Genomic DNA, 26,531 nt, shown 5'->3' with positions numbered 1-26,531 from the left:
CCCCCCCCCCCCCCCCCCCCGCTACTCCCTGGGGGATTCGCAGAGCCAATTGATTTGAGACCTGGGCGGAGCCCGGAACCCGGGAAGCAGCTCAGAGGCCAGCGCCCCCGAGAAGCGGAGCGAAGCGGTACCGCCCCCGGATGGCTCGGGCCAATGAGCGCGGGAGTTGAGCGGGCCAATGAGCGCGGGCAAGGGGCGGCGGGCCAATGGGCGCGGGGCCGCTCCGGAGGCGGTGCTCGGAACGCGACCAGGAGGGCGACGCGGCGGCCGCAGCCATGGACCCTGGGCCTGCGGGGGCGCGGAGGTGGCTCGAGGAACTGCCGGGCGGGGCTGGAGAGACCGCCGCCGGGACTGGCCCTCGACGCTGAGCCGCGGTGGGGTCCCCGCCGGCGCTGCGAGGGCCTCTGAGCGCGAACGAGGCGCGTCGGAGGAGCCGGGCAGCCGCCGGGCATCTCAGGGGGAGGGCCTGCCTGTCCGCCGGGTAGATCGAGAGGACCGTGTGGGCACATCTGGGGTGCGTGGACCCCGCCGGGCAGGTTTCAGGGGCCGGGGCGCGTCCGCAGAGGCCGGCGCACACCGGCGGGGGCACCGGCGGGGCCCAGCGCCGCCTGGGTCCAGTCCCCGGGGCGCCCCTGGATGGCTGAACTGCCCCCTTGCCGGCCGCCCGGGCGCCGCAGCGGCTGAGCTCGCTGGGATCGCCGGGCCGCGGCCCTCGCCGCCCCCTGCATGCCCGGCGCCCGGGTCGCGGCCCACCTGGACGCGCTGGGCCCCCTGGTCCCCTACGTGCCGCCGTCTCTGCTGCCCTCTATGTTCTACGTGGGCCTGTTTTTCGTCAATGTGCTGATCCTGTACTACGCCTTCCTCATGGAGTACATTGTCCTCAACGTGGGCCTCGTCTTCCTGCCCGAGGACATGGACCAGGCGCTCGTGGACCTCGGAGTGCTCTCCGACCCCGGCTCAGGCCTCTACGATGCCGACTCCGAGCTCGATGTCTTCGATGGTTACTTGGAGTAGGCTTGGCTACCGTCCTCCCCTCCCCCCAACGACCCGCACCCTTCGGCCTGGACCAGCCGCCCAAATCATGCCGCCGCTGCTGGTTGGGGGCATCGTCGGGCCAGGGATGGGATCCGCAGGACGAGGCCGCTTCCGGCCTCCAAGACCTGTAAGTGCCCTCTGTTCCAGATGAGGGTGGGTTGGGGGCGCTGGCGAAGAGGGTGACATCTCCAGACCAGACACACACCCTTCCCTCAGGCTTCTGGAGGTCTGTTGGGCTGCCAGCAATGGCCAGACCCTCTTAGGCCTTTAGTTGGGGCTGGAAAGCTTTCTCTGATGAAGGTGACAGTTGTTGTTGAAGAGGGGAAGGGAGGCAGAGCCTAAGGGGTGTTTGGGTTAGCCATGGTACCTACTGCCACAGCTTGTAAGTGCCTTTGCACCCAGATCCCTTTGAGGCAGAGCTGTCAGCTCCTCCCTTCTGCCTCAGTCTGGCTTGATGGTGACCTTGGCTTTCTGGGGATTCCCATAGTCCTGGAAGGATAAAGATTTGGAGTGTCAGGAGAGGTAGCAAGCCAGGCAGTGACCACCTTTGTCCTGTGGCCCCTGGGGTCTGGGTGGGGCCCCCGCTGAATCAGAGAGGAGAAACCTCCTTCAGCAGTCTGCACTTACTTTTGGCCTTGGGCTTGCTGCTACTTGGGAGTCAGGTTTCAGGGTGCCCCAGCTCGACAGTTATGCAGCTTGCGTCTGCAAGGACTGCCAGTTTCGCAGGTTGCTCTCGCAGACAGGCAAGCTGGGGCTGGCTTTGCCTGCAGTGTTTGCAAGGCCTCAGGGAGCTCTTGGGCTGGTGGGAGTAGGGACCACAGGATCTTTGCACTGAGGTGTTCAAGTCTTGCCTCTAGGCTGCGACCAGGAAGCTGTGTGTCCTGCCCCACCTTGTGCATTGATGGGAGGGAAATGAAGGTCCAGGAAGGAGAGGAACTTGGCCAAAGTCTCAGAGCTGGGAAGAGAGGCAGCTGAACAAGATGGGAGAGAGAGAGAGAGAGGTAGGCAGGCTGTTGGGTCTGGTGAAGGTTCATGGGACTTGCAGGCACTCTTTGGCTGAGCCCTCCACTGGACTATGTGCAGTGTCACTGGGCACAGGGCCTGAATGGCAATGAAGGGAGGATACTGAGGTGACAAGAGCTCCTTCTAGAAGACGGACACTAATGCCATTTACGCCAAGCAGGCTGAGTTAACTCCCCTCTGTGGCCTGCCTTTGCCAAGATGACCATAGTCAGAGGGAATGCAGGGTGGGGCAGGACCTGCTGGTGGTAGTGCTGAGGGCTGAGGGCTCCCCCTGAGAGGGGGACAGTGAGATTTCTTTGATAAAACTTCATTTGAGCTCAGGGAGACCTTAGCAAGAACCAAGTGCCAGGTGGAGAGTGGGTCAGCTGCCCTGCATACTTACCCAGTCTCCTTACCTACCTGCCTGCCATCCATCCATCCATCCGTTCTTTTAACAAATGTTTACGGAGTACGTACTGTGCCCAGTGGGTGAACACAGTGAACAAGAGAGACTTAGCTGTGGCCTCCTGGCCCTTGGTGAGAAAAGACAAGCAGATTCCCAAACAAGATGATCAGATTTTTTGAGAGCCATGAGGACATATAGGAAGGACCTGGGCATCCCTATTGAGTCCCTGCTGCTTTCTCAGCACTTAGAACAGCACCTGGCATTTAGTAGGCACTCAATAAATGTCTGTTGAGTGAGCGAAGCAGAAGAATAGAGATGGGCTGCTTTAGAAGGGGGGGTCAGGGAAGGTCTCTTTGAGGAGATGACACAGTTGAGCTGAGCCCTAAATTGGTAGCAGGAGCCAGACTGAAGATCTGGGGAAAACCAGTCAAGGCAGAGGGAGTCGCTAGTGCCAAGGCTGTGGGGTAGGAGAGTTGGTTTTTGCAGCAACCAAAAGGAGGCCAGTGTGGCTAAAGAGCAACCCCAGGAGAGGTCTGTGGGGCAGGTGGGGGCCGACCGTACAGGACCTGGGAGGCCACGGCCATGAGCAATGGGAAGCCATCAGAAGGTTTGAAGCAGGAGATGACACCAGTTCAATTCACAGTTTGCAAAGATGACTTTGGCAGTTGTGGGCAGAATGGGCTGTCGGGGCAAGTACAGAAGCGAGGAAGCCAGTTAGGAACTGTTTAGTTGCTCGGGCTGGAGGTAATGGGGGCCTGGATAGGGCAAGGTTGCTGAAGAGGGAGAAACACAGACTGAGAACACCTTTTAAAGGTAGAACCTGTGAAAAATAGTCAAAACCTGGACTGAGTACTGACCATTGACCATGCCTGGTTCTAGGCCCTTTACGTATTCACTCAGTCAGCCATTCAACAAACTTTGCTTCTGCCTGCTCTTCTACCGGGCCCTGTGCTAGGCCTTGCAGATCTGAAAATGAATCTCTGCCTCCAAGCCAAGCGCTTGACTTTCAGACAGTGTAACTTGGTGAAGAATGTCTTATTTTATCTCTTCACCACATCAACAGAAACACTTCCCCTTCCAAATGAAAACATTGGCAGACTCTGAACCAAAAACTGAAGCCCAAATGCTTCGACAAACTTTGCAGCAAAGGCTGTTTGCACAGAAAAGCCAGGAAGTGTGTCTCAGGGACACCTTTCCTTGCAAAGCTGTCAGAGTGCCTGGGCCCACCCGAGCTGGGAGGTAGGGAGGCCGGGGACTGGGGGCAATACTCGAGCCTGAAGAAGTGGGGAAACCACGCACAGGATTCCTTCTTCCCCAGTCCTGAAGCCAGGCCGGGGCGTTCTTGGCCCCAGGACCAGGGAAGCCCAGACTGGGGGAGGGGAAGGGTAGCCAGCAGCGGGAGAAGCCTTTGGGAAATCTCTAAAAATGGGCCTCAGCTCTGGGCCCCTTTCTGTAAGCAGAAGAACATCAGTAGTCAGATCTCATTCTTTCTGGCTTGTTCTCATGTGAACATATTCTCGTGTTACGCATGAGAAGGTCACGGAAGCACTGACTAAGAGTGTGGGGCATGCTAGGCAGTGGGGCCTGGGTGGATCTCAAGGTGCACTCACTTGCTCTCTTTCTCTTTTTTTGTCTTGGGTATGTGCCCACACAGTATGGTCCACCCAATTTTGTTGAGCACTTATCGAAGGAGGCAGTATTAGGGTTGGGATGAGGAGCAAGAACCTGGTTCAAATCCCAATCCTAGCTGTGACCTTGGGCATGTTCCGTATCTCCCTCTGTGTAAGTTTTCTCTTCTGAAAAGTGGGGGTAATGCAATGTTCCTCGTTGTGAGGATTAAGTGAGATACACGTACAGCTCGCAGACCTTCCTGTGTACAGTAAGTGATATATTATTAACCACTGCTAGCATTAACAGTCAGATATAATGGAAAGTGTGTACACTCAGGCTCTTGCAAATGTATAAACCTGCACGTGCAATCATGCATGAATTCTTCTAACCCATGATGAGCCACTGCCTGCCTGAGTGCTGGGTGGGTTCAAGTGTGGACCACTGGGACAGACTTCCCACTCTGCCCTCCTGGCTTGGGACCCTCAGGACTGCTTTCCCACTGCCTGTGGTCTCCAAAGTCCAAGAGATCTGGAGCCCTGTGGAGCAAGCCGTGGCCTGCAATTTTCTTAGTTTTAATCATTGCCATGGCGCAGGGAGTGGGGAGTCAGGAGCTCCCTCGTTCCCAGGAGAAAGGGCCACTGCGGCTGGCCCGGGAGCCAGGGAGAGTCCTCACATCCCAGCACTTCCGATGCGGAGGCAGAGCAGCTGGATTGATCTGTCGCTGTTCCTGGCACAGAGGGAGGGCTGTGGGGGAGAGCCTTTCTGCACTGGAAATGGAGAGCCTGCAGAACGTTGCTGCCAGAGTTGGTGGGGCCTGGAGTAGCTCAGACACAGAGCTAGGGTAACCAGACCCATCAGTCTACTTACTGCAGGTCTCCCGGCTTCGGGTCCTGACTTGGGGCCACAGCTGCTCCTGATCCACCTGCCCCGGTCCCTCCATTCCAGTCTGTAGCCTGAGACGGCAGCAGGACACCCCGGCTGGCATGTCACCGCCCTGCTCAGAAACCCAGACCTTCTGCAGGGACGTGGACCATAGATTGAAGTCATGGGCGATCCCACAGGCAGCTGGTGGAGCTCCTGCCAGGAGTGAGGGGAAGGAGAGCGGTCAGGGCAGATGAGGGGAATCAGGCGGTCTCCCGTAGCTGTGGTCCAGACAAGAGACAGGTGATGGTGGCGAGGAGAGGCATGGGCACCCCAGGCCTGGCTGACCTTCCAGCTCTGTCCTAGCACAAGGTTCACCTGGAAGCGTGCTGGCCACAGGGTGCATGGGTGCTTGCTGCCCCTGTAAGACAGCTGAGATGACAGGGGTTCAGCTCCCTTGGCTCCGAGTTACGCAAACTGGAGGTTTCATCCAAGGAAGACCCTCACAGTCCTTGTGTCGAAAAAATTAAGGGCTCCTCTCAACTTGACCATTGGTAGTCCTGATTTACCTGCTGTCTTTCCCCCAGAACTTCTGAAAGCTTAGCCTGCATGTGGGAAATCCAGATCACAGTTAAAGGGACAGGAAGCATTATCCCCATCTCACAAATAAAGAAGCTGAGGCCCAGAAAGGAGGAGTGAGGGGCCAGGGGAGCAAAGCTGTGTGAGACAGCTGAGCCCCCCAACCCAGTGCTGGGTTCGCAGGGGCTGCAGGGGGGGTCCAGGAGGGGGCTCCCAAATCCTACCTCGGAATAGTGGTCATGGCTCTGCCAGGCCTCCTACGTAGATCTCCCTCCTTTTTGCTGAGTTTCTTAAATAAAACTTTATTTTGAAATAACTTCACAGGTATATAAAAGTTGCAAGAAGAGTGCAAAGAAGTCCCCCATACCCTTCACCCAGAGTCCCCAATTGTATGGATTTACATTTTGCCACATTTGCTCACGTAGGCAATGTGGGCTCGCACTATATACGTGCGTGTGTATATCCACGTATACATATATGTATAGCTATTTTTCTGAACCATTTGAAAGCGATTGCAGACATTGCGTTCCTTTACTCCTAAATATTTCACTGTATAGTTTCTTGGATCAAGGACATTCATTTCCATAACCGCAGTGCAATTGTCGAGATCAGCAAATTTAACCCCGATGCAAGCCTAGGACCAATCTGATCTGTGACTTTCTTCAGATCTGTGAGATTGTCCCAGTAGTGACCTTTCCCAATCAAAAGGCGGAGTTGAGGTCCCAGATCCCATCACCCAGATAACCCTTTTCCTTAATTGTTGTGTCTCTCAAGCTGCCTCCAATCCTGACCTCCTCACTCTGTCTCTATCTTTCATGACATTGACATTTTGGAGGAGTACGAGTCGGGTGTCTTGTAGACTATCTCTCCATTTGGGTTTATCTGATGTTTACTCTTGAGATTAGGCTCAGATGATGCATTGTTGGCAGGGGCCCCACAGAGAAGTGAGTTTAGGGTATCTGGGAGACCCATGACGTCTGTCTGTTCCACCGCTGGTGAGGTTAACTTTGATGGCTTGGCTAAGGTGGTGTCTGCTGGGTCTCCCGCTGTGAAGTCACTATTTCTCCCTTTATCACTTGTAGTTATGATCAAATCCACTAGTTGTAGTACTTCATTTTTCAAAAATCTATTTTTTTAATGTGAATTTATTTTTAAAAGAATGGCGTGTAGCCCTTAATAATGGTGCTGTGTTGATGGTGTGTCAGACGCAGAGGAGACTCAGCCCGAGAAGTCTCCCCTTTCCTCGGGTGCTCGCCTCCTCCTCTTGGGGGCCCATTACCAGGGAGGATGTGGCTGTGCCTTTAAGGCAAAGGGTGATCTGGGATGGGATCTGGGACCTCACCTCTGCTTTTTGAAGCAGCCCAGGGTGATGATAACTGGTACCCGGTGAGTCCAGGGGATGCTGGTGCCATCACAGCTGCCATTCCCTGCTCCCAGCCTGGGGAGGGGCTGGGAGCAAGCTCTAGTTCCAGGCACCCCTGGACGGGGAAGGCCTCATTCCTGGGATTCCTTCCTGGCAGGGGAGTTGGCTGGGTGGTTAAAAATAACTTCCTCTCCCACATCTCCTAGCTTCCCCAAAGCATCATCCACATTATCCACGAAGCAGGAAGGGCAGGGCTCATTAGCTCCCTTATACAGGGAGGGAAACTGAGGCTTGCGGACGTTCAGTGACTCATCCCAGATACCCAGCTATGAGGTGGCCAGTTGGGCCTCCTAGCCACGTTCCCAGTGCTTCCTCGAGTGAGGTCCTCTGGCACAGGTGAGGCCCCCGAAGCAGAGTGTGGCCAGGCTCTCGGTGCCCTGCCACTCTTGGGCACCTGCTACTTCTCCCTTTGACCAGAGAAACCAGACCCGGGCTCAGTCTTGCGGGCCAGGGGTATCTGGCTAGAGCTAATGGTTTCATTTTCATCATATTTGTTTTTAGCGTTGCCTTCTGTTTATGACAAATGATTCTGTTGTGGTTCTTTTTCTTTTTTTTTTTAAGATTTTATTATTTGAGAGAGAGAGAGAGCATGAGCGGAGGGGAGGGGCGCAGAGGGAGAGGGAGAAGCAGACTCCCCGCTGAGCAGAGAGCCCAATGCGGGACTTGATCCCAGGACCCTGAGATGATGACCTGAGCCGAAGGTGGACGCTTAACCGACTGAGCCACCCAGGCATCCCGAAATGATTCTGTTTTTTATTCATGATAGTGACATAAAGGTTTCTTTTTAAAATTTGGAGTTTAAAAAAAAAGGTGCCTTGATTGAAGATAATAAATAAATCATCGCCTGGGCAGTTCTTAGATGTGGCAAGACTCCTGGGCCAACGCTGACCCTTCAGAAGGGCCTCACTGAGTCTGAGGCACCGACCAGCTGGAGACATGTTCTGAACCAAGAATCTTCACAAAACCCATAGCTGGTGAGGGTCAGCAGCTGACATGTAAAGCCGAATCCGGGTTTGAGAAACCAATCCTTGTTCCTCCATAACACTGACTTCCATCAGGGACGCAGGCAGCCGGGCAGCATCTCCTTTCCCATCCCCCTCCAGCCGTGAACTCTTGGACTAGCTGAGGCAGAGGTCCTTCTGCACACAGCCCATCACTGAGACCACGGTGGACACCCAGTTGGCCCTGGGTAACATCTGTCTTTAGCCACTTGAATTGGTCGGTTGGTGCATGGGAAAGAGGAGCGAGCAATGGGTTTCCAGCACACAAGGTCTTTGAGGGCGACAGGGCTACTGTTTTCAGAAGGCCCCCCAGCACTGAGGAGACCCCCTGCCTGGTGTGTTTGCTAGCTGGGAACAGGTGGGAAGGAGGGGAGGGACCACTGCGTGCCGAGGCCTCGTGTATTGTAGACACTCCACTGACGTGACTTCATGTCATCCTCACAACAAACAGCCCAACGAGGTGGGCACCGTTCTGTTTCAGATGAAGAAAATAGGCCCAGAGAGATAACTTGCCTGAGGTCACACGGCGAGGAAGGGACAGAGCCAGGATTCCCACAGATAGGCCTTGCCCTGACTGCCCCCCAGGAGGACCGTGGGAAGGCAAGATTCTCTGTCCAGAGCATCGCCCGCCAGCACCCCTCAGACACAAGGGCCGATCCCAACCTAGGCACTCTCCCCGGAGGGATAGAGCCGAGACGCTGCTGCTTAAAGTGGATCGAGTGCCCAGCTGTCATTCTTTAATGACAGAAATGAGTCAGCCGGCCACTTCCTCTGTCCAGCTCTTGGGAGTAGCCTGGAATGAAAGGTTACAGTTTCAGAAAGAAAGAAGAAGGAAAAAAAAAAGCCAACGGCTAATGAATTGTCTGTCGTGCTGTAATGATATTAGAAGGTCGGAGAGCCCACTGCTTGGGATTCTGCAAGCTGCAGCATCTCCAGGATGCCTGGGAGGAAAGAGATGAACCGAAGATCAGACCCCAGAGGTTCAAATCCCGCCTCTGCCCTTTGCAAGCTGCGTGGCCTTGAACAATTTACTGAAGCCTCTCTGGGCCCCATCTGAAATTCCCGATGAGCCTGCTTGGCCACCTCCCCCCCCCCCCCCCCCCCCCCCCCCCCCCCCCCCCCCCCCCCCCCCCCCCGCCCGCCACCCAGGGTTTTTCTGAGGAATACATGAGCTAGGACAAGAGTTAAAGCAGATAGTACAAGGTAAGTGTAGAGTGCTGGAGAAATACCGCCTGTTACTGAGATTCTCAAGATTCTCATTGGGGGGTTTGCTGTGAGGCCAGACTTGCAAGTTAAGGAGCAAGGGGATTGATTAACAGCCACAGTGGGTGGCACAGATGAGTGGTCTCAGGACATCCTCCAGCCAAGGACACAGAGACCGGGGCTGTCCTCACCTTGTTCTGTGACTTAGGGCAGGTCCCCGGCCTGTCTGGGCCCTTTGTGGAAGGAGTGGGACCAACCCTGATCGGGGTTTCCAAAACCCCATATGACACTGTCAGCAATTTCTGCTCTATTGTTTGAACTCTCATTTGTGTCCTTGATACAAAATCAGGCAAATTCATTAAAAAAGAGTTCATAAAGTGCTCTTTTTAAAGTGAAACGAGCTCTTTTTAAAGTGAAACGATGCTCTGGAAGGACAGGAACTTTCTATTACTATCAGAAGTGGAAACCTGGCATCACTTGCCATAAATAGAAGGTGACCCTGCAGATAGCACGGTGAAAACAGAGAACAGTAGTGGATCCAGCTAGAGCCGGCGCCTGTGGGGCCCTGGGCCTGGTCAGATGGGAGATTGGCACGTGTCGGAGACACGTTCCGGCCAGACTGACGCTCGTCTGGACTCCGTGCTGGTGGCGGACACCGAGATTGGGAGAGGAGTGGGTCCCCATGCTGGGGGTGATTCTGTGCTCTCTGATACCCAGGCCACACAAGTCTGAAGTGGGCTTAAGTATGAACCCCTGATTTGGAGATCTCTAGAGTGAGCCCTGCTCTCGGGAGCACCGCCACTGGCCCCACAGGGAACCCTAGGAGTTCCTTGGAGGGAGGTCAGCAGAAGGGGGATTCCTGGTGGGAGGGGTGGGGGGGCATAGATGCCCTTCTAGAGGGCTGAGCTCACCAGTGCTCTGGCTTCAGCCCTGGCTTCCCCCTCATGCCAGGTCCAGTAGGGAGTGGGTTGGGGCCCCAGGATGCAAGGACTTGGCCTGTGTCATCAGTGGGAGCCAGGGAGGGTCTCAGCAGTGAAGGGATGTGTTCCCAGCTGGCCTCTAGAAGGTGAATCTGGCAGATAGCACAAGAAACGTGGCTGACTTGGCCCCTCCTCCCCTCTCCAGCTGTGTGTCCACCATGGTTTACCTTCTTGCTTCCTTCCCCGTACCAAACTCTAGGGGGTTCTAGGGCCTGCTGTGCCCTTGTCACCAGCCTGCCCCCTACCTGGCATGCTCTTCATGCACAGCCTTGCCTGGGCTCTGGGCTCCATCCGTCCCCCGTGCTCCCTCCTGTCGGGTGTCTTACCTTGGGCTGCGATTGCTCACCAGATTGTGTCTCAAAAGCATGGCCGCATTTATCGTGGGGTCCCCAGCACCCAGCTCAGGACCTGGCATGCAGGAGGTATGAAATTAGGTAGTGCTGAAAATCTCCAGTGGAACGAAAGCCTGGAGAACTGAGCATCCTGGACAAGTTACTTACCGTGTCTGAACCTTAGTGTCTTTGTCTGTAAACTGGACTCATAATAATGTGTCGTTCCAGGAGTTTTAGGAGGGCTGAATGACATGATATAGGTACTGCTCTGTCTCAGGTCTGCTCTCCCAGGAGCAGACCCCGGAACCAAGGTTCAAGTGCAAGTCGTGTATTCGGGAGGTGATCCCAGAACTACCAGTACGGAGTGGGTTGGTGAGATAGGAAAGGGTTCTGTCATCCAGTAGGTCACCACTGCAGCCCTGAGCTCAGTCCTGCTCAGGAACTCCGGGGACGAGGGTAGGTGGAGACTCAGCTGCAGGGTGCAGGAGCTGGGGTATTGACCCCCCGCCTTCCTGGTCATCACTGGTTGGAAGGCAGCTCTCGGGAGACATTGGCTCTGCCTGCACTTGCAGCCTGGGGGCCAAGCAGGCTTTGGAGGCAGGTCCCTGCAGGTGGAAGCTGCCAGGTCGGTATGCCCTGGAGGGGTGAGCAGAAGGAACGGAGCAAGGCACCCGCAGCCTCTGCCTGGGGCTCGTGGCACATAGTAAAAGCTCAGGGGGTGGCAGCTGCCTGATTATGATGGTTTCTACCGTTGCCACCAGTCCAGTGGCAGCTCTGCCTGTCACAGTTGTGTGACTCAGGTCACTTGGCTTCTCTGAACCTTGGGGAGATGCATGGTTCTCAGTAGAAGCAGTTCTGCCCCCTCGGCGCCCCTTGGAAATGGGGTGAGGGTGCATTTTTCGTTGTCACCCAGCTACACACGTAAAGTGAAGGGTATGGGACATGGGGACCAGCCGAGGGGCCAGGCACTGTGGATGATGCCATGTCCTGGGAGGACCAGCGCAGTGGGGCTGCTGAGTCGCTTGGCTGTGGCCACAGCCTTCCGGTAGCCTGCGAAGCAGTTTCCGGGCAAAGTGGGTGGTGCTGCCAAGCCCTGCCCGCTACCCGAGCTTGCTCAGCAGCCCTGGGGCTCAGATCGGCCGGCAGGCCCTGGGTGACCCCTGAGCACGCTGCCCTCCTTCCTCAGGTACCAGGATCCCCCTCCTCCCTCCCAGGAATGGACCATCCTTCCTCTCCCAAGTGAAAATTGCACTGGCTGTCCAGTCCAGGGCCCTTAGAAATCAGGCAAATTCATTAAAAAAGAGTTCATAAAAGTTGCAGGACAACACGACCAGCCTGCGTCTGGGATTTCTGATGGTTCCCGAATGCAAGGGTTGGAGGAAGGCTTCCCTGCCCCGCCCCAAGCCTCCTAAGGCCACCACCAAATGGGCGACAGCGGGACAGTGCTTTCGTGCTGGTAACACCCCTTTTCCCTTTTCGCTAGGCCTGCTTCCCCCAAAAGCTCCGTGCCAACAGAGAGGTTTCCGTCCGGACCCAGGACGGTGGGGCGGAGAGATTGAGACTGAGAGCGGAGGCCCAGAAGGCCTTTGCCCCTGCCCAAGGGGAAAGGCAGGGGCATCCGAAGACCTCCCCCGCCCGCAGCGCCGCACACATGGCCTTGCCTTGGCTTTTGACCTTTCACAGTTGCGATGGATGTTTACAAGAACCCAGCCAGAGTCTGCCTCCCTGCTCTTCATCCCCGACTGCACCTGCTTCTCCCACTTAATCTTTCGAGAGGATACTTCAAACTGCGGACACACACGGAAGCCACTCCCAGCTCCATCTGATGCCACTGGAGCCCCCAGCCCGGTCGGGTTGGGCCCAAGGCTGGTCTTAGATGCAGTGACTATTTCAGGGAGTAAGTCAGAAGGAAAAGAAGCCACAGATCGTGTCAGGGGCTGAGGGTCGGGTGTGACTTACTCATTTCAAGTTGCTTGTTCTTCATCAAGTTGCCAGGACTGATACATCATGCCGGGGGAATGCCACGTTGCTCCTCTGGCCAGAAGTATTTTTGAAAATGTGAGTGGTATGAATACTTGATGTTGATAAACCTGTAAAAGCAATACTTAGGAGGCTGACTTCTTTCAATTAAAACATGTATGCAACTCCAGCCTGTGGGGGCCCTGCCTCTTTTTTTTTTTTTTTTTTTTTTTGGAAATCTGGGAAAGGAGCCCTTAGGCAGGACCTCACATTCCACAAAAGGTGGAAGAGTCAGGACCTCCCCGGCTTGTGACCCAGCAGGGCTGGGAGAGTTCCCCCCAAGCCAGGCTGGCGGGGGGTCAGGCCAGAAAGGCCAGGGCCAGGCTGTGGGGCGTGGTGGCCAAGGCCTAGTGGCCCTGATCCCAGAGATACGGGAGGCGCGGTATTCCCTGCGTGCCCACAGCGCAGGGAATCAGGAAGGGAAGGAGCAGGTGAATGGGTGAAGTTGGGTCGACTTGCAGTTTCATCAGAAAATAGCCATGATTCTCATTCTGCACAGTGCCCGATGCTTCTCAAAGCACCCTCACGTACACCGAGTTACACAAGGCACAATGTTTGGCTCTGTCGTGTGGGTGAGGACACAGGCGAGGGAGGGTCAAGCCCCCGCAGAACTCCAGAGAAAAAAAACAGCCCCAGAAACCCTTGTCTTCCTGTGCTGCTAAGAAAGGGCATCAAGGGCTGTGAACAGAACACATCTGAGAGGCCCAGGAAAAGAGGTGAGCGGGCGAAGGGAGAGGTTTCTGATGGGGGAGAGGCCTGAGGGGAAGCAGGATTTATTTAGTTTATTTTTAGTTTATTCCTCTGGGCATCGCTCCCCACCCCCACCCCCCCCAGCAAATGGCTCTCAGAGAGCAATCCCAGCATGCTGTGCCTGTACCAATGGAGAGCCACCCCTCCATGGAAACCAAAAGGCGAGTTGGCATCTTGACTCCCTCCTTTACAGGGGTGTGGCCTTAGGCAAGTCACATCTGTGAAATGGGGACAATAATTTACGTACCTCATAAGATGACTTTGTGCTAATAATTACAGAGGTGTCCCGCTGGGCTGACATCGCTCCGCATCAGGACTCACAGCTTGGCAAGCAGAGTCCACACTGGTTTGCAACCCCCATTTGCCCCCTTGTTCAGGTGCCTTTGTGCAGTGCACAGACCACCCAACCACACCACACAGCCCTGCCCAGGGAGTTTTTCTAATTTACTAAAATACAAGACTTCCCAGAGCAGGAACCTTGAGCATTTTATTGAGTAGCCCACTGTGTCTTCTACATATTTGTGGAATGAACAAAGCACATAAGCAGAGTTGTGGTGAGGATCATTCATTCCACAAACGTTTCTTGAGCACTTACTGTGTTCAGGCACCTTGCAAGGTACGGAGGGCACAACAATGAACAAAGCAGACAAATGAGCTGCCCTCTTGGAGCTCACGTCCTAGGACAAGAGCAGACAACCACAACAAATAAGCATGAAAACAATAAACCAATGACCAGTTTGGAGAGTGGGGGTCGGGGTGTCTATTTAATAGGATGGTCTGGTAGACCTTCCTGAGGAGCTGTCATTTAAACCGAGTCCTACAGGATCAGAAGTTGTCCAATATGAAGGGCCTGATAAGAACATTCCAGGCAGAGGCAGGAACAAAGCACAGATTGATACATAACAAGGACAGCTAGCAAGTATTGAGCTGTATGCCAGGCTCTTGCTGTCAGTGTCTTAACTCCTTGAATCTCTGCATAGTGAAGAAACTGTAATTATGCCCATTTTACATACGATGAGACTGAGGCACAGAAAAGTAATTTGCACAAGTGGTGAGCTGGGCACTGAGCCCACGTGGTCTAGCTCTGGAGTCTGCTGCTGGCCCTAGGCTGTGGTCCCTTTGAGCAGGAAGGGCTTAATGTGGTACTGGCACAAAGTCGTGGTTGCTAATATTTACTGAACACCTACTATAGCCCTTCCACTGTGATGAGCACTTTACAGGTATCACCTTATTTAGTAAATGGTAGCTATCGTATAATAAGTCAGAACTACGAATAACCATGGCCTCTGACTATTACAGTTTGTCATCTCGGAACAACATCTCTGGATGGTGCCCTCCCCACCCGGCTAAGGGGCACTCACCCCTGTGGCTGCACACACGGGAGTCCCTGCAGAATGATGCCCATGCTATTTAAAACCCAAGCCTGGGTCAGAACGCCCGGTGCCCTTCGCAGCGGGGCCAAGGCAGAAGACAACATCCCTCTCCACAGGGACTGCCAACTCGGCAGCTGGGTCCAAATCCCTCTGATCCTCCTGACCCCTGACCCCCACTTTCTGGGAAGAGGAGAGTCTGGGAACCGGGTACCAGGGCTGGTGCCACAGAGCTGCCGCCGGGAGAAAGTCAGCTTGTCCCGAATTGGGACTTCTGACCAAGCAGGCCGTGCTCCAGTAAAAATAACACCAGCTGAGCTGGCAGCCCTCGGTGTGGACAGCAAAGCTTCCAGGTCCCTTCCAGGCTCAGCATGGCCAAGGCAAGATGCCGGCTCGACTAAGAAGTGGCTCCCAGGTTAGAACGCCAAGTCAGACAGAGGCAGAGGGAAATATCCCCTCTGCAAGGCTTACGGGGCATCAACCTTGCCGAGCCCCAAATAACAAATACGCCACTAAAGCTTGGGATGCCGTAGGAAGATCCTCTCTGGAGAGACAGGACTTGGGCCACGGTGGATTCTGCCGGGGGGCCGGGGGGCGTGGGGAGTGGTAGGAGAGCCACGGCCCCTGTCTCACGGGACAAAGAATATGGAGCACGAGGTGCTATGTGACTCGAAAGGCTGGGTCATGAAAAGGATACCTCTCTCTGTGGTCTCTGTCTCTATCTCCCTCTTCCAGTTGGGGTGACCGCCCTTCAACCCAGCTGCCATGCAATGAGGAAGCCCAAATTAGCACACGTGGAGAGGCTCCCCCTCTGTTGTCGGTTCCTTAGAGGAACCAAGGCCCCAGGCCCCCAGCCGGCATGGAGTCCCCGAGACTTCACGCCGCCCCCACTGACGCGGAGTGGGGCAGAGACCTGCCGTGCCCACTGAGCCCAGCCCACATGACCGGCCTGGGAGCAGAATAAAGTCGTTTTAAGTCACTGCATCTTGGGGGGAGTTTGTGATGTGTGCGATAACCGAACAGTGGGCGCCCCAAAACGGTAATCACGGTATAAACTCAAACGGTGGACACACCTGTGAAACTGAATGAGCCCTTTATAATGTAGTGAAACACGACACAAGAAATGAAGGCTGAGAGGCCTTCCCCCCTCCATTAGTGTACTGTCAGCTCTTTCCAGCTAAAGTCCAGTGTGTCTGCGCCAGGCCAAGCTTTGGCCTCAACCAGGTTAGTGCAAAAACAGTGAGTCCTGCAGACACAAAGCAGTTGCCATCGAATCCCTGCCTGTCACAGTTTGGGAAAGGAGCAGGCGGGGCAGGCTGCTGGTGTCCGCAGAGCACCAAGCGTGCCCTATTAGCAGAGCAGCGTGGAGAAGTGCTTTCTCCCCAGGCCAGCAGGGACCTGGGGACGCCGAGATGGGGCCGCCCTGCTCCCTCGCTCCGGCCTGGTCACCACTGTCGGGAGCATCCCGCAGGGCCTGCCTCAGTGCTTCTGGGTGGACTGCAGCGGCCACCGGGCGCCCAGCCCATCTGCCGGGGGTGCCATCGACCTGGGCCCCGCAGGGGGCCTGGAGCCGGGCCCAGGTCCGTCCGCAGAGCAGGTCCTTCCCGCGGCTGGGTGGGGGCCGACCTTGAGCTGGCAGGGCTGGGCGCCAGGCTGCTTGGCTCATGGGCCCAAGAACAACTGTGTCCACAGATAACCAGTTCAAGGTCCAGCGTGGTCAGCATCCTCAGAGAACATGCTGTGAGAGGTCAGGAGAAGGCGGGGTCAGAGAGCTTCAGGAGGGGGCAGCTGGACACATGGACAGAGCGCTGTCCAGACTGGGGATGAGGAGGAGTTGGAGGAGGGGGACATCACAGGCTGGGGAGGCACAGAAGTCGGGGGACAGTCATTTGCACAGAAACATGTAGAGCAAATTCCTATGAAGACCATGCAGGGCAGGCGGCAGGGGTGGCTGGGGGGACCTCTAGGGAAGCTCTTCCCCAAACTAAGGGCTGTGGATGGCTGACCATCCCCCCACCCCCGTCCTTCCCCCACCTCTCCACGCCTGGCCACAGGCAGGAGGCTCAGGGCCTAGTCCCCAAAACCTGTAAAGACACCTCCACCAATTACAGGTGGAGGCCCCAGGTGGTGCACAGTCTCGAGGTGCTCACCCAGCAGCGCCCCCCGCCCCGCCCCACCCCCAGTTCTCCCTGTCCAAGCCCACCTCGGTTACCTCATCCCGGGCATCACGGAGCTCATCTCAGGCTGATCCGTGAGTCTAGCTGCTGCAGGTGTTCATGGACGCCAAACGGGATGGTGGGCATCCACATCCTACAACGGGTACAGCGTGCAGGGGCCAGGTTAGAGGAGAGAAGGGGGCCCCAATTCTCTCCTACCACCCAGCGTAGACCCTTGGAGACTTCCCACCTGGCAGAACCAGACCAGTGTGGGGTTATAGGGATCGCAGAGGCCTAGGAGCCCCAAGACCTCTTTCTTTAGACCTGGTTCTACTACTGACTTGCTGTGTGACCTCCAAAAAGTTAGTTAGCCTCTCTGTGCCTCATTCTCCTCATCTGTAAAATGGGGCTTATAAATTCTACCCTAGAAGATACGAGGGATTATGTAGGTGAAAGTGCCTTGGAAGAATTTAAAGTACTGATACCAGACATCAGACACCATAGTGATGGGATAACACATAAGTTTGAACCATATGAAATGGCCAAATTTGCCAGGTCCAAAATAATAGAATATAAGTGATTTCATATCGTTGACCCTAATACATTGAGCATTTTCAGGTACCAGCCACTGTTCTAAGATTAACTTGAACCTCACAAAACTGCTTGGGGGTAAATATTACCACTCCCATTTTACAAAGAAACTGAGGCCAGGGTGGCAAAGTTTGCTCGTCCAAGTTCCCACACTGGTGAGGGCGAGAGCGGGGTTTGAGCTCAGGGCTCACAGGAGCTGCACCCCTGGAAAGCCGGGGGCCCCCCACCCATGGGGGGCCGAGACTTACGCCAATGTCTCCACATGAGGGCACTTTCTCAGGCTGGCGGCTAGCTGCTGGGCCCCGGCAGCCGTGAACTTGTTATACTGGACACTGGGGAGAGAAACCCATCCTGGGGCCTGGCCCTCACTCGGGGCCATCCAGCCCCCGACCAAGGCCACCCCCGCACTCTCGACAAGCAGCCCTTCCCAGCCTGGCAGCAGGAGACCCCGCAGTCCCCCCGAGCCCCAGACCCCTGCCACCCACTGTCCACACTCACTCCAACACCCGGAGGGACACCATGTCTGGAAGCACGTGTGCCAGGCTCTCAGCTCCCATGTCACAGATGCTGTTATTGTACAGGCTGCCAGAAACAGAGGTCAGGGCCCATGGGGATCCACGTCCAGCCAGATCCCTGCCCCATTTTACAGAGGGGCAACCTGAGGCCCAGAGACTCCTGGCCGAGATTTTCCCAAGTTCAAATCCCAGCTCCGGGGCTTGTGGCCTGTGTGACCTTTGGCAAGTTACTTAACTCCTCTGTGACTCAGTTTGCTCCTCCAGAAAATGGGCACGATAGAGTAATCGCAGGGAGGAGTAAATGAGTTCATGCTGGTACAACACCCAAAACAGAGCCCGGCACGTGAAATGACTAAATCCTAGCTGTGGTTATTACTACCCCCTGGGGCAGGGGGAGAAGGGGGGGATGGTGATGGTTATATGAGTTACCGTAGATGGCATGACCAGCACTGGGGAATAGTAGGGGAGAGAAAAAACCAGAACCACTGGGCCAGCACGGGTTTCTCGGTGTGGTCACAGCTACCGTGAGCAGCATGGTACATAAAACGATGGGTGTTGCCGGTGCCAGATGAAGCTGTACACTCAGTAACAATCATCCCTTTAACACGCCAGGTGCTCCCGAGGTTCTCATTTCAAGGCCGTGACTTTGCCATGACTCAGCTTCGGGGCTACACTGCAGGGCTGCATGTAAAAGCAGCAGGTCTACACTGCAGCAAAGCAGATTAAGGTTAACCTCCCGCATCTCCTGATGTCACAGGTTGGCCAGGACCAGGGCCAGAACCAGGCGGAGGCTTTACAATTCCTTCCTGGGGGCAGCGGGTCTTAGAATCCAGGGGGCTTCCCCCTCCTCCCACAGACAGAGGATTCTTCCCATATTTCATCGATGCCAAGATGTACATGTTCACATCTGAATATCATTGAGATCCAGATGTGTCTGATCATCAATGAATGTCATGGTTTAATTAGCAGTGTTTTCTAAAATGTCGGTCATATCAGATATTGCCCCCATTTGCCCCATATGCTTCTCCATTCACAATGGAAAAACTCCAAAAGCCCTCTCCGGACCTATGAGGGTCTCCTTGCATATTCTGGCCTCCCCTACCTCTCCCACCTCATCTCCCACCTGCTGTCCCTCATTCTCTTTAGCCAGCCACAGTGGCCCTTCTGGCAAAGACAGAACTCTTTCCCACCTCAAGGCCTTTGCATCTTCTGTTCCCTCTTCCTGGAATGCTTGTTCCTGAGCACCTCCCATGGAAGGGGGTCTCCTGACCTCCTTGATGAATTCAATACTCCCCATTGTTCCCTCCTGGGCCCTTGTTAGTTTCCTCCCCCGTACAAATCACTATTTAAAAGTATTTTGTTTGTACATGTGCTTATCTATTAGGCAAGAAGCTTGAAAGCAAGGGAATATTTGTTTTGTTCATAGCTGAATCTCTAGTTCCTAGCACAAGTACTGGCCCATGGTTGATATTAGAGGTAATTAGATGCCCTGCACAACTCTGGGGAGTGACAATCACATAGACTATGATTTGCACAATACACAACCCATACAGCTGCACGTGGTGACCCTGGCTGGAACGATAAATGGTGGATGCATCAATAACTAGATGAACCAGATACCATCTCCCCTGGGAATGTGGCTCTGGCTGTCCTTGGCAGGGGATGAAGGCTGAGGAAGGAGTAGGAAAGCCTGGAGAGAGAAGAGAGCTGGCAAGGCTGAGCTGAAGGGCTGGGGCTCTGGTCTGAACTCCCCTCCTCAGTCCTGGGACCACCAGGGAGGCAGGCTGGAAGTCATCAAAAGCAAAAAGTGCTATGCCAAGGCCGACCAGAAGGTGGCAGTGCAGGCACTGTGTGAGCTGCAAGGGCCAGCCAAGGCAGCCAATGCACGGTCAGCTTCTAGAAACCAACACCACCGCACTCCAGAAAAGGCTCAGTCCTGCCATCCCCTGGGGAAAGAAGACCAATATTTACTGTGCACTAGAGCCAGGCATTGCGCCAAGCGCTTTCCATAGGCCACTGGGATGGTACCCATTTTCCAAACGAGTAAGCAACTTGCCCGGTTTGTCAGGTGCATTTCCCCAGGCCCTTGCTATCCTCTTGTGTGGGGTGGTGGTGTGGCTCTCCACCCTCCCCCAGCCCGCCAGCTTGGTGAGGGGGGCCCACTCACCTCAGCCTGAGGAGGGACGCAGCCAGGGAGGGCAGGGCCTCGGCGAGCTTGCAGGCGCCCACGTCGGTGATGCTGTTCTGTGACAAGCTGCAGGGACACAGCGAGGGGGGGGCTCAGGACCAAACTCTCACGCCCCTCCCCATCCATGCCCACCCACTCCGGGGCAGAGCTGGGGAACTTTCACTTCCCCACAGGGTGGCCTGAGCAGCAAACACATGTCTATCTACCTCGAGGAGAGTCGTGGGTAACAGTCTGTGAGCAGCACTGTGGGTAACATGCTGATTCTTAGTAAATAAAAAGATACTGTCCCGCCCTTGGTTGCGTGGGATGTGGGGGTGAGGATGAAAATAGAGAGAGGTCACGCCCCCCCACACCTGTTCTATGATTTGATAGCATCCTTCTTTTCCCTTTGGACCACATTTCCCAACTAGAACTGAATACGTGTTCATATTATTTGTTTAACGGCAGGTCTGTTTTTTTGGTTGCTGTATCCGTGTACCTACATCAATGCCAAGTACATAGTAGGTGTTCGATACTTAAGTCGGTGGGAAAAAGACAGGAAGGAAAGGTAGGAGAGGGAGGGACAAAGAAAGGAGTGGTGGGGGCGGAGAGAGGATCTAGCTTACCCACAGCATCACCTAGAATACTATAAATTACTGGGCAAGTCTCAATGTCCTACAGTCAAGGAAATTCCAAAGTGAACCCTGCTGCCATCCCGGGCCCAGTTACGAAGCAGAGCGTGGACAGACTTTGATGATCCCCTCTACGTTCAGTAAACAATCATGCAGATCCTCCTACATCACATCCATCCACTTCCCAAAACCCAGGACAGTTGTTTTTTGAGCCCAACGCCGGGCTTGAACTCGCAACCCTGAGATCAAGACCTGAGCTGAAATCAAGGGTTGGACGCTCAACTGATTGAGCCACCCAGGTGCTCCTTTTTTTTTTTAAATAAATATTTACTATTTTGATGATAATGTTTTAGTGACACATCCTAGTCCGTCTCTCGTCTCACACCGCCCAGTGTAACTTCCTCTCCTTAAATGTTATTTACGTTCATCAGTGTGTGCTTCATAATCACGGATTTATTTGTTTGCTTGTTTACTAGGAGTTCACTGAGGTCAGGGGCTCTGTTTGTTCTGTTTAAAGCTGGGTCTGCAAGGCCCAGAATGGTGGCTACACATAGTAGGTGCTCCTTCGGTATTCGCCGATTAAATTAACAAATGAGCGTTTGCGCGTGATTCAATCAAGAAACGACTGAATGGGTGAGTGAACGGAAAAACACAAAAACCCAATGCAGCAGGAAGGGCAGCTCCAGCACTCACTTGAGAGTCTCCAGGGCCCTCAGCCGAGGGAAGGTGGCTGACAACTGCTCGACCCCCTCATCCCCGATCTTGTTCTCGCTCAGCGAGTCCAGGCTGTGGGTGGAATCAGACAGAGGGGCCATCAGCCCACACCCAGGAGGCCAGCCTCCTCCCACCCCCACCCCACCCCCCACCTTGGACACACCATAGGCAAACTTTCCAGAGCAAATCTGCATCCCCCGGGGGCGGCTGACCAGTTGGCCAGCCGGGGGACAAGGTTCTGACTCCCCACAGACATGAATCGGTTTTTTGTTTGTTTGTTTTCCCTGAGAGCCCCGTGAGCTCTGGCAACTTCCTTAACCCTCTTGGGACCACAACTGTGCAATGGGCTCCTGCTCCCAGATCCTGCCTCCTCATGTCCGTGCTGGGAACAGCATGGGAGCCCAGGGAGGGAAAAGAGTTCCAGAGGTCACAAAAGGACTCAACCTTTTTTATTCTTGGGGATTCTCTCATCTGTCCTCCCTTCCCTGCAGTGGGGTCATCTGGTCCTTCCCACCAACCACACTGAGGAAGCCGCAGGAGAGAGGGAGGGAGGGAGGGAGGGTAGGACAGAGAAGGTCGGTCCTCCTGTGTGCACCTTCGCCAGGGGCAGGGTTTGAGGTTATCAAAACCTGAGGGTGCCCGCGTCCATACTTACTCCAGATGCTGAAGGGAGGAAAAGGCCTCGAGGATCCTCACCAGTTTGGGAAAAGCCTGGGGGCCTAGGACAGAGCCCAGCCTAGGAGGCAAAGAGCAGAGGTAAGACCCCGAAACTGTCACGGCTCCTCAATGTGGCACCAGGGTGGGGTGGACATGTCACAGAAGGCACGTCCAGTCTGAGGCCCCCTCCCCTCCCTGCCCCCCAGTGCCCTCCCTCCCTTGATCCCCACTAGGTGGCACCCCAATCCCTTCTGTTCTGGCCAGACTTCACCGAAGCCCCCCAAGAGGCAGCTTGGGCTCCTGGCCTGGGAAAGTGTTTCCCATATTCCAGCCTGAGGACCACCACCAGTCTTGAGAAAAATGACTTTACTTATCTGCCATTACATTTTTATTTTTAAATTATTTTTTAATTTAAAAAATTTATTTTTTACTTAAAAAATAAAAATAAAATAAAATAAATAAAAATAAAAACAAGAAAATCTCTACACCCAACGTGGGGCTCAAACTCACAACCCTGAGATCAACAGTTTCATGCTCTACTGACTGAGCCAGCCGGGTGCCCCTGTGTCATTACATTTTAATAACAAATAAAACCATTTATTGAGAACTTATTATGTACCAGGCACACGCGGGGTCCTTCACTCAGATGTCATTTCACCCTCACAACTCTGAGCTAAGGGCACTTCGTATCCCCGTTTTACAGATGGGGAAACCGAGGCACAGAGGGATTAACTAATTCACACAAGGTCTCACAGGCTGGATCAGCATTTACACCCGACTTCCAGGGGAAGAAAAATAAAGACAGTGCAGGGCTCTTTTGTTCTGCTTTTAAAATATGGTTAAACGGGACTCAACATAACGAACTGTCTTTTATTCTGAAATTGTGTCCTTTGGAGTGTTTTTGGCACGAAAATGTTCATTCTTTGATAAAATTGGCGCCAGCAGGGGCTATTTTGCTTGTTGGAATGAACACACTTGATAAACATGAAAACATGGTAACTGCATATAGTCCTTCAAATTTATTCCAAAATATTCTCTGTCTTTGCAGTCTCAAAGTCTGGGAACCTCGAGCCTCAATAAAAGGTCATGAGATGGGAGTCCGACGGCTGACTTAAACCTGGGCCCTACCACGTGGCTCCCATGGGGCCATGTGGGCAAACCCCTTCAGCTCCGTCTTGGTCTCCTCAGATTTGGCCCCTGTCTCATGAGCCTGTTGGAAGGATTACGGAGTTCGTGCATCCAGTATTGGCTGCTCGCCCATGCGAGCCTGTCGCGGACAGGGCCATGAACAGAACAGACAGAAATCCTGGCCCTTGTTCGTGGAGCTGACAGTCCCGTGGGCAAGACAGATAATGAAAGAAGTCGGTAAATTATCTGGTGCGGGAGATAATCAGTAATACAGAGAAAAGCACGGTGGCAGGCGAGGTAGAACTGTACTTTCAAACATGGGAGCGTTTGGCTCCGTGGAAACCAGAAGGAAGGGAGAAAGTAGTGGCGTGGGCCGTGCGGATATCTGGGGAAGAGCATCATGGGCAGAAGGCGCAGGCAGTGCAAAGGCCCTGGGGCCAGACCCTGCCTATGAGGTTGGAGTCCAGCAAGGAGACCCCTGGGGCTGGAGTGGAGGGAGCAGGGAAGGCAGTATGGGAGATGGAGGAGGCCTCTTCAAGGGCTGAATCAGGACCCTGTCCCCTCGCAGAGTACCTCACGGGTTCTGAGCAACCAACAAGCGTCATCTCCAGGCCACTGGGGCCTGCATGGTACCGGGCGCAGTGGCTGGCAGTCACACACCCAAAATAGTCCTTTCTTTCCTTCCTTCCTTCTTGAGATCTTTCTTGGGGCTTCTGGCCTCCAGGTGGCTAGTCTCCTGGTTCTGGGCCATTCCACCTCAATGCTATTGTTCCCCAGAGCACACTTCCGACCTCCATCTAGGGGCTTTTTAAGCTGAAAATAAGTCAAAGCCAGAAGGCGCCCTTGGTGATTATTTTCACACATTTCCTCTTTCCAGCAACATTTTTATTTCTGCACAAATGTGGCACCTTGTCTCTGTTCCAAACCAGAAATGCTTGCCTTTTTCTGGGGTGCGGGGGAGCAGAGATCAGGAGGGGCAGGTAACTGGAGGATGACCAGCTGGGGACCTTGGGCAAGTCACTTAACCTGGCTAGGCCTCAATGTTCTCATCTGTAAGATGGGGAAGGTAGTGACTACCTCCCAGATCATATATAAATTGCACTGTGTACACTGCAGGTGTTTAATAATTTCTTCCTAATCGTTAGGCGATTTTCGATCCCTAACAAAGATAGCACACGAATTTAGCTTCTTCCTTTGTTGGAACAAGAGCCAGGCAAGCTTCAGCCCTTCGGTCACCTACTCCAGAGAGTCCCCATGGCCTCCCCGCCGCCCCACGGGCCACTGATCACAGCAGGGGGTAATTGTGTGTTTATACTAGACTTCAGTCTCATTGAGGACAGTGGCCTCAGTCAGTGGATTGTGTCTGTCCAATGAATGAATGGGAAGGAGCCTGTTCACCAGTAAATGGGCCACATAGCATCACACCCGAGAAGCTCCAGCCCCAGCCCTGACCGGCTGGGCCCCAGATGCTGGAAGCTGGTTTCCAAAGGGGCGAGGCAATAGGATAAGAATAATCTGGGGTAGGGGGCGGGCACCTGGGTGGCTCAGTTTGTTAAGCGACTGACTCCTGATTTCAGCTCAGGTCATGATCTCAGGGTCCTGGGATTGAGCCTCGCGTCGGGCTCCAAGCTCAGCACGGAGTCTGCTTGTCCCTCTCCCTCTGCTCCTCCTCCCACTCTCTCTCTCTCTCTCTCAAATAAATAAATAAAATCTTTTAAAAAAATGATTTTGGGGACCCCTCTCCATTCCCAGTGGCTCAGGCCCAGCTAATAATGCCGGGTAAGAAACCTCACGGGGACCCGAGACAATTCACTCCTCTGCTTACGCAAACTCCAGCTTCTTTAGGTCCCGGACAGCAGGGAGCTCTCCAGCTGTGTCTTCCGAGGAATTCCTTGTCCTAGAGAGAAGGGGCAATGTTAGTGGGGAGCAGGCTCTTCGCCTATCCCTGAGCCCCTACGTGAGTGATTCAGGATGCCTGCCTCAAATTCCCGGGGAGGCCTGCCTTCCTTGGAGGCTATTATTGTCCCCCGTTAAAAAGAAATAGAACAGGACGTTACGAAGGCGTACTTACAGGTTTCATGGAAAGCAGATGCTTCCCAAACCCGGCCCAGGCAGCACACAATAGGTGCTTAAACAGTGGATGAGGACAGAATAAGAAACAGTTGTTCTATAGTCAAGTTTCTCTGCCCTCTGAGTCAAGTTAGCGCTCTGCCATCGATCACATGGGGACAGTACTCGTCCTGCCTACCCTGAAAGGTGGCCATCGGTGACACTTCTGTTACTAGATGCAGAAAGCACCTCCTCGACCCTCAGCAGGGAGTCTCTGTCTGGCTCTAGCTGAGGACAAATTGGGTTCATGATGGCAGGTTTTGAAGGGCACGAGGTGATGGGTCCTGGAGGCTCTGCCCTGGGGGGTGCCTGCTGCAGGAGATTCTGGGCGGCCTGGGGGAGGGCACGGGATCTCTCCAAGGAGAGGAGAAGTACCAATGGTGAACTTTAATGCTGGGTCCTGCCTGTCCTCAACCTGCACGGTCTGAGCCACCTCTCACGCCCTCTCCTCCTCACCTCTGGATCTGCACGAGGTTGCCGAGGTCTTCCACATCCTTCGGGGACTTGGCCTTGAAAGGCTCGATGGTGAATTTCTCCTCCACCGCCCGGAGCAGCTTGGTCTCCCCACGCTGCTGTAGAGACTCCCACAGCCCCACCATGTCACTCAGCGAAGCCCTGCGGAGGAAGGGCCTCAGACCCAGGCACAAGAGCCGGGCTAGACCATAATGGAGGGGCAGCTCCATGAAGGAACCTCCTACCTAGTCAGACACTTTCTGTCCTCAGCTTCATCCCTACTTCCTCCAGGAAGCCTTCCATGACCACTCCAGTTCCTAATGATCGCTCCCTTTTCTCAGCCCCCCCAGTGGTTTGGTTTCCCTTTTTGCTTTGGCTACCAGGAAGCTCAGCGGTAAATTCTTGGTTGAACCACTACAATGGTATAGGACTTTATAGCTTGGGTAAAGTATATTTGGGGGGAAGGTGGGAGAAGTTTTCTGCAGATTAGGCTAAAGTGATCAAACAGATCACAGAAGGATTTAAATGAGCCAAGTTAAGGAATCAAAGGGGTAGAATATGATCAGATGCAAGTTCTAGGAAGACTGCTCTGACGGTTGACTATGAAGTAGAATGGAAAAGGGAGACGGGAGGTGGGGAGCTTGAGGGGAGGCTGTGGCTTTAACCATGACAAAACAGTGGCTTGATTAGGGGATGGAGAGAAGAATATGAATTTGAGCCCAGATCAGTCTTAGATCCTAAATGTGGCCCAGTGCCTCGCACCTGTCAGGCCTTCAAATATTGGTTGAAGGGGCGCCTGGGTGGCTCGGTAGGTTAAGCGCTGGACTCTTGGTTTGG

At 54.3% G+C, this 26,531-nt stretch overlaps 2 protein-coding genes across 5 annotated transcripts in view; one reads left to right on the top strand and one right to left on the bottom strand.

Annotated features, from left to right (window-relative positions):
• Window positions 1-222: 222 nt before the first annotated feature.
• On the top strand, window positions 223-12,577 carry DEXI (Dexi homolog). The gene is made up of 2 exons (XM_032392240.1): window positions 223-1,162; window positions 11,917-12,577. Exon 1 carries the CDS (start codon window positions 727-729, stop codon window positions 1,012-1,014), a length of 288 nt encoding a protein of 95 aa, XP_032248131.1. The 5' UTR covers window positions 223-726; the 3' UTR covers window positions 1,015-1,162; window positions 11,917-12,577.
• A 2,809-nt stretch (window positions 12,578-15,386) lies between these two features.
• LOC116624400 (MHC class II transactivator-like) overlaps window positions 15,387-26,531 on the bottom strand; it is a 37,412-nt gene continuing 26,267 nt past the window's right edge. For 3 of the 4 annotated variants that reach the window (XM_032392241.1, XM_032392242.1, XM_032392244.1), the window contains 9 exons: window positions 25,698-25,856; window positions 24,958-25,029; window positions 22,003-22,083; window positions 21,327-21,419; window positions 20,002-20,088; window positions 17,818-17,901; window positions 17,568-17,651; window positions 16,785-16,882; window positions 15,387-16,310 (listed from right to left, as the gene is read on the bottom strand). In XM_032392241.1, coding sequence (XP_032248132.1) covers window positions 16,807-16,882; window positions 17,568-17,651; window positions 17,818-17,901; window positions 20,002-20,088; window positions 21,327-21,419; window positions 22,003-22,083; window positions 24,958-25,029; window positions 25,698-25,856 — 736 coding nt within the window. In that variant the 3' untranslated portion in view covers window positions 15,387-16,310; window positions 16,785-16,806. Of the gene's footprint in view, window positions 16,311-16,784; window positions 16,883-17,567; window positions 17,652-17,817; window positions 17,902-20,001; window positions 20,089-21,326; window positions 21,420-22,002; window positions 22,084-24,878; window positions 25,030-25,697; window positions 25,857-26,531 lie in introns of those variants that run through there. The other variant, XM_032392243.1, reaches the window with a different exon arrangement.

The sequence above is a fragment of the Phoca vitulina genome, unplaced genomic scaffold (genome assembly GCF_004348235.1).
Source record: "Phoca vitulina isolate PV1807 unplaced genomic scaffold, GSC_HSeal_1.0 scaffold66, whole genome shotgun sequence".
Taxonomy (NCBI): Eukaryota; Metazoa; Chordata; class Mammalia; order Carnivora; family Phocidae; genus Phoca; species Phoca vitulina.
The sequence above is the reverse complement of the archived record's forward strand: the minus strand, read 5'-3'. Positions and strand labels throughout refer to the sequence as shown.

Coding starts and splice junctions, on each gene's coding strand:
- DEXI (XM_032392240.1), top strand. CDS start 727: ATGCCCGGCGCCCGGGTCGCGGCCCACCTGGACGCGCTGGGCCCCCTG.